At 36.9% G+C, this 7,446-nt stretch overlaps 1 protein-coding gene across 1 annotated transcript in view; it reads right to left on the bottom strand.

The window, feature by feature from the left end:
* TRDN (triadin) overlaps positions 1 to 7,446 on the bottom strand; it is a 366,265-nt gene that overhangs the window by 4,019 nt on the left and 354,800 nt on the right. The window contains exons 39-42 of the mRNA XM_055087525.1: positions 4,314 to 4,506; positions 2,934 to 2,977; positions 2,580 to 2,621; positions 565 to 603 (exon numbers count right to left, since the gene is read on the bottom strand). Of these exons, the coding sequence (XP_054943500.1) occupies positions 565 to 603; positions 2,580 to 2,621; positions 2,934 to 2,977; positions 4,314 to 4,506 (318 nt within the window). The remainder of the gene's footprint in view (positions 1 to 564; positions 604 to 2,579; positions 2,622 to 2,933; positions 2,978 to 4,313; positions 4,507 to 7,446) is intronic.

Below are 7,446 nucleotides of genomic sequence, written 5' to 3'. Positions count from 1 at the left end.
ATGCGCAGGCTCAGCGGCCATGGCTCACGGGCCCAGCCGCTCCGCGTCATATGGGATCTTCCCGGACCGGGGCACGAACCCGTGTCCCCTGCATCGGCAGGCAGATTCTCAACCACTGCGCCACCAGGGAAGCCCAGAACTTTCATTCTTAGAATGAGTTTCTAAGCAATTGAATTGCTGAGACCTATTTCTACATTTTTTTCTTTTTGATATTAAAAATTTCAGCATATCACTTCAGCTGTCTTTTTATAAAGTAGACAGTAGCACGCATTTAAGCACAGATTCGGTTGGAGTGCTCAGGATCAGAGCTGTGTAGAATGGTTTGCAATAAGTGCCACTTCCATCATTACTTTGTAATTCCTCCAAATATGTGCCCCTTGCCTGACGCAAAAAAATGCAGAACTTCTCTTTGAAATATGAGACCTACTTTAATGTCATTCTTCACGTCTGTGCTAAAAATCTTTTTCTTCTAATACTGGTCTTCTTAAGGGAGTCTAAAGTTTCAATTTATATATACCATCTACAGAATGCCTAAGTAGTTTTAATCTTTTTTAAAAAACTTACTTTTTTGTTTCTTTGTGGAAGACACATCTTCAGCTTCTTCTAGTAGACACAAAAATATGAAAGTAAATAACTTGTACATTCACAGCTATTATACAAATATGTAGGGAACTGAAAAATGTCTAAAAAATGCACAGTATGAAAGAAACAGGAGCTACTTGCCCTCCTTAGAATATACTCTAGGTTCTTATTCAGATTCTGTTCAGCCTTTAACTACAAAATTTAGTAGGTAAGAGCCAGGAATAGGAGAGGAGGCAATGAAAGAAAAGAATGGGAAATGTTACAGGCAATTGTTCAGATAGAAACTGGTCCTGATGTTAATGGAGGGCTAGCTGACACCCATTCCTTTCTCAGAAGAGGTTTTTGATGCTCAGAGTTATAATATGGTGAGGATGGAATCTGGCTATGAAACAAACATTTTAGTCAAAATAATTTTAAATTTGCGAGAGACATAAGTTTTAATGATCATTCTTGTCCTGAAAGAATAGCAGCAGGCTAGTATTTTGTATCCTTTCCTTTTCTCATGTGATTCAAGGACTCTTTTGCTTGAGTGATATGTACCATGCGTATATCTAACAAAGGATAATTTGACACTATCCATTTGAACCCCCTTTCCCAGGTTAGAAGTTCTTAACTGTTGTCCACAGATGAACTTTTGCGAGTTTCCTGTAAAACTCTGAAATGTTAAGATATGAGTGTGTGTGTGTGTGTTTCATTGGTTTTAGAGTTCATCAAATTCTAAATGAGTTCGAAAAGCTTCCTTCTCGGGCTTCCCTGGTGGTGCAGTGGTTGAGAGTCCGCCTGCCAATACAGAAGACACGGGTTCGTGCCCCGGTCTGGGAAGATCCCACATGCCGCGGAGCGGCTGGGCCAGTGAGTCATGGCCGCTGAGCCTGCGCGTCCGGAGCCTGTGCTCCGCAGCGGGAGAGGCCACAACAGTGAGAGGCCCGCGTACCGCAAAAAACAAAAACAAACAAACAAACAAAAAAACTTCCTTCTCAAAGTGTGATCCATGTGCCAGTAGTTTCAGCATCACTTAGGAAACTGATATAAATACAGTTCTTGGTCCCCAACCTCAACTTACTTCATTTTAACAAGATTTCCAAATGATTTGTGTATAAAATTGTTTCAGAAGCTATGGTCTAGAAATTTAAAAAAATATTAAAAGTTATAGTTCTTAATAATTCAATTTTTAAAAAAATCTAAAAATTTTAGTATTCAAAAATATCTTAAGACGAGTGTAAATCATTTCATAAGAATCAGAAAACTATTCTCTTGTGTCTTTTCTCAAAGTGCTATTTTCCACACTGTTAATTAATTCCAGACACTGCCACAAAACTTATATTTTGATGACAAGAACACCTCTTAGGCAAACTCTTATTGTCCACAGGCAAGTCTCGAAGTAGAGCAGCAAATATCTATCATATAACAAGCCAAACTAGGAAGCCAGGAAACCCTTCAGGAAAAAAATGCATTAAATTAAATTAGTTGAAAATTTCACAATACAGATGAGGAAATTTAGTTCTGGAAATACTCGCCTAAGGTCATGTATCTGCTTGTAGCAAATTTTTCTGAGCTTTGAGATCTGTCTTCCTCCCTCCCTTCCATCTTTCCTCTATGCTATTGTTTCCAGTATAGGCAAGTTGTCTTAATTTTTCTTAATAAACACATCAATCTCATAATTGAACATTTATGTGAACTTCCTGCTGTCAAATAACATCTCCCCAATCCTTGGTGAAACGACAATTTTGAAATATTGCTCTTGTAAGCAGATTGGCTAACAAATTATTCAATAATTACTTGTAAATAAATCAGTATCCAGTTAGCCTTCAATATATGGATATATATATATGTTTTCCAAATAACGTACAAAAACTGTCTGTTTACAAATAAGTATACCTCTAAACATTGCTTAGGTAAAGCTGAAAACCAGATCAAGAATAGTTAAATAAAACAGACAGAAAAAATATTGCAGACTTAAGAGAAAACTCATAGTGAACTGCAGATAACAATCTCACCTTTAGCTTTCGTTGAAGCTGGTACATCTTCAGAATCTTCTCCTAGAGAGTAAAGAAAGACATATCAATTCATGATCTATTTCTCAGATTTCCCAAAGAGGAAATATTGTATTTAAAGGTTTTTAAGAGATAGAGGGTCTCTTAATCTATAAACTCAGCATGAAGAGTCTCTATGAATAAGAACTTTCTGACAAATAAGGCAACTTCTCTGACTTGGGCAGAGGGTGGGGAGGAAATAGACGCTGTGCCAGGACTGAGGTCAGCAGGCCAGCGAAGTCTGGCTAGGGCAAGGAGAGCTTGCAGTGACCCTCCCAAAAGAGAAAACTCATAGTGAACTGAAGATAACAATCTTACCTTTAGCTTTCATTGAAGCTGGTATGTCTTCAGAATCTTCTCCTAGAGAGTAAAGAAAGACATATCAATTCATAATCTATTTCTCAGATTTCCCAAAGAGGAAATTTTGTATTTAAAAGTTTTTAAGAGATAGAGGGTCTCTTATTAATCTATAAACTCAGCATGAAGTGTCTCTATGAATAAGAACTTTCTGACAAATAAGGCAACTTCTCTGACTTGGGCAGAGGGTGGGGAGGAAATAGATGCTGTGCCAGGACTGTGGTCAGCAGGCCAGCGAAGTCTGGCTAGGGCAAGGAGAGCTTGCAGTGACCCTCCCAAACATGCTTGTCCTCCTCTGACTCCTAAAACTGCTTTCCCAAACCACAATCACTTTTGGAATTTTGGGAATTTGAGGTAAATAAATTCATACACTTATGGCAGATCAAGAGGAAAATCTCTGCCCACATATTTTATTAGCTGACTGACTTCTGACAATCGTAAAGGCAATGAAAAGGCATTAAAAGCTGAACAAAACTCAAATATATAAATGATGACTCTTCAGGTGCATTAGGTATATCGCTTGGTCTTTTGTGCAGTCTACTTAAAAGGTACATAGTGGAATAATGCGGGAGTAATTTTAAGTCGGAGATCATTCTAATACAATATAATTAAATGATCTTTAAATTTTTATATCAATTTTTTAGCACTTGTCATGATTGGAAAGAGGGTCATTTTTGTATTGTTTATTCAGATTTTGCATACCAGCTGTCCACAAATACAAAAGGGATAAAATAGGTTGTTACACAAATTTTCTCTAATAGGGAAGAAATGTGACCTTCAGGAAGAGATGTTACTATGTAAAAGAACAAAATGGGGGGGCTTCCCCTTTCCCAAACCACAATCACTTTTGGAATTTTGGGAATTTGAGGTAAATAAATTCATACACTTATGGCAGATCAAGAGGAAAATCTCTGCCTACATATTTTATTAGCTGACTGACTTCTGACAATCGTAAAGGCAATGAAAAGGCATTAAAAGCTGAACAAAACTCAAATATATAAATGATGACTCTTCAGGTGCATTAGGTATATCGCTTGGTCTTTTGTGCAGTCTACTTAAAAGGTACATAGTGGAATAATGCGGGAGTAATTTTAAGTCGGAGATCATTCTAATACAATATAATTAAATGATCTTTAAATTTTTATATCAATTTTTTTAGCACTTGTCATGATTGGAAAGAGGGTCATTTTTGTATTGTTTATTCAGATTTTGCATACCAGCTGTCCACAAATACAAAAGGGATAAAATAGGTTGTTATACAAATTTTCTCTAATAGGGAAGAAATGTGACCTTCAGGAAGAGATGTTACTATGTAAAAGAACAAAATGGGGGGACTTCCCTGGTGGCGCAATGGTTGAGAGTCCGCCTGCCGATGCAGGGGATGCGGGTTCGTGGCCCGGTCTGGGAGGATCCCACGTGCCGCGGAGCGGCTGGGCCCGTGAACCATGGCCGCTGAGCCTGCGCGTCCGGAGCCTGCGCGTCCGGAGCCTGCGCTCCGCAACGGGAGAGGCCACAACAGTGAGAGGCCCGCATACTGAAAAAAAACAAAAAGAAAAAATGGAAATCCTGACTAGTTCTCTTCTGGGTTTGTTTGAAGTTTTATTAAAAAGTAATTAATTTCTATAACAGATTAAATTTTATCAGTATAACCTTAAAAAGTTAAATTCATTATTTTAATAGCAAAATTAGATCTCAGAGAATTTATAATGATCCAAACCTGTCTGTGCAGATAATTTTGGTGAGGTGCTAACAGTAAAATCCTCACTATTTACTATCAGAGAAAAATATTACAGAAAAAGATGTCAAAGTTAAATTTCAGCACAGAATCATCTCAAGAAACGTTCTTAATACATCACTCCTTTTAAAATACTCATTTTGAGGGGCAAGCCAACCTAGCTTTACTTAAATGTTGACTATTAGATACTAAGAACAAAAGAACTATGGATTCTTATAAAAGCTTTTTCCTTGATACCCCAATACCCACTGCGATAAATATATTGTCAGTGTCTCAGCTATGTCAAGAGCCTTGAAAATCTTCTAGGTGCAAACCTTCCCTTGGCACCATTTGCTTTTTAATAATGTATTTTCTCATTTCTTTGTTTTATTTCATATATTCCCTTTGGGCAAGTTCCTGGGGAATGATGTCTTAGGATGTACAAAGATTTTTTTTTCAAAGAAAAAGTTTTCCAAAGGCTTAAAATGTTAATATCAATAAGAAATGGTTACACTGTTTAAAATTCAAGAATATGAATATTTCTTTTGCTTTTAATTTTTAAGGTAATAGATCTTAAATATAATACAATCTCATGCCTCTTGATGTCTTCCTGCAAACTCCATGGAAAGGTAATTATTCATTATATATTTACCATATATACAAAGAAAAAATATAGAATGAAAATTAAATGACTATTTAGAAATTAGAAAGCTACATCCTTTGAAAAACTAATCCACAAAAACAGGCATTGATTAAACCACAATAGTCTGTGAATCATGAAAAATTTGATTTTGCAATGTAATTTTCACTGATGTAATAGAGAAATGTTATTGCATTGCTGATTCTTTTTTATCCCTATAATAAAACCCTAGGTATTTGAGAATCCAGTCCCCTGGGATGGTTTCAAGAATCTCAATCAGAGCAAGCCGCGAGAATTCAGAAAGAGATACCACCCCTCTCTTTTACATCAGCCTTTTTCCACATATTAACAACTTCCCCCACCCTCACCAAAAAATCTGGAAATGAATTACATTCTCTGTGCATTCAGCACCAAAGCAGAAAAAATAACCTATCAGAGGTGGAGGACCTGGTCCTGCTCAGAAGACAAGAGATATAGGCACTAGAGTAGAGAATATGGCTGGAAGGAAGCAATGGGCTCAAAGCAGGAACTATTTCTTGAGCCTCCTTTAGCTAAAGACAGTAAGTAACTGAAAAATAAATAAGAAGTCTGACAAAAGAACAATTATATAATGTTGGAAAAGGGTTCAGGAAAAGAACAATGGTTCTTTAGTTTAAATGACCTTTAGTATGTTCGATTTGATAAGTATCTGAGGCAGTTTTTGATAGTTGCCTCTAAAAGGGCATGTCAAAAAATATGTGCTATAAATATATAATTTTCATATACTTAGAAACCAACTTATTAAAATGTATCATTCCATGATGCCCTGGACATTTATATCTTATTATCCATAAGAAGCAATATACTTTCTTCCTCACACCTTTCTCTTTTCAGTTATTACTCTTATTCTTACTACTTCTATTACTACTATTCTTGTGGGATTAGACTTTCTGACAATTCCTTCACATTTCACTCCTTTATGTAAAATAAACCACTGCCTTCTGTGGCAATAAGTCTAGTTTTTTGGCTTGCAGGTTCTCTACCTCATAGTTTCACCCTACATGTCCTTACTTTTCACTACTTTCTAACACAAGCCAAAGCAATCTTAAGAAAGAAAAACTGAACTGGAGGAATCAGGCTCCCTGACTTCAGACTATACTACAAAGATACAGTAATCAAAACAGTATGGTACCGGCACAAAAACAGAAATATAGATCAATGGAACAAGATAGGAAGCCCAGAAATAAACCCACACACAAATGGTCAATTAATCTATGACAAAGGAAGCAAGAATATACAATGGAGAACAGTCTCTTCAATAAGTGGTGCTGGGAAAACTGGACAGCTACATGTAAAAGAATGAAATTAGAACACTCCCTAACACCATACACAAAAATAAACTCACAATGGATTAAAGACCTAAATGTAAGGCCAGACACTCTAAAACTCTTAGAGGAAAACATAGGCAGAACACCCTGTAACATAAATCACAGCAAGATCCTTTTTGACCCATCTCCTAGAGAAATGGAAATAAAAACAAAAATAAACAAATGGGACCTAATGAAACTTACAAACTTTTGTACAGCAAAGGAGACCATAAACAAGACGAAAAGACAACCCTCAGAATGGGAGAAAATATATGCTAATGAAGCAACTGACAAAGGATTAATCTTCAAAATTTACAAGCAGCTCATGAAGCTCAATATCAAAAAAACAAATCCATAGATCAATGGAACAAGATAGGAAGCCCAGAAATAAACCCACACACAAATGGTCAATTAATCTATGACAAAGGAAGCAAGAATATACAATGGAGAAAAGACAGCCTCTTCACAGCTCAATATCAAAAAAACAAACAACCCAATCCAAAAATGGGCAGAAGACCTAAATAGGCATTTCTCCAAAGAATATATACAGATAGCCAACAAACACATGAAAGAATGTTCAACATCACTAATCATTAGAGAAATGCAAATCAAAACTAACTCACACTGGTCAGAATGGCCATCATCAAAAAGTCTACACTTCCCTGGTGGCGCAGTGGTTGAGAGTCCGCCTGCCAATGCAGGGGATACGGGTTCGTGCCCCGGTCCGGGAAGATCCCACATGCCGCGGAGCGGCTGGGCCCGTGAGTCATGGCC

Source organism: Physeter macrocephalus, chromosome 10 (genome assembly GCF_002837175.3).
Source record: "Physeter macrocephalus isolate SW-GA chromosome 10, ASM283717v5, whole genome shotgun sequence".
Classification (NCBI taxonomy): domain Eukaryota; kingdom Metazoa; phylum Chordata; class Mammalia; order Artiodactyla; family Physeteridae; genus Physeter; species Physeter macrocephalus.
Note: the sequence above shows the minus strand (reverse complement) of the source record. Positions and strands in the feature narration are given on the sequence as shown.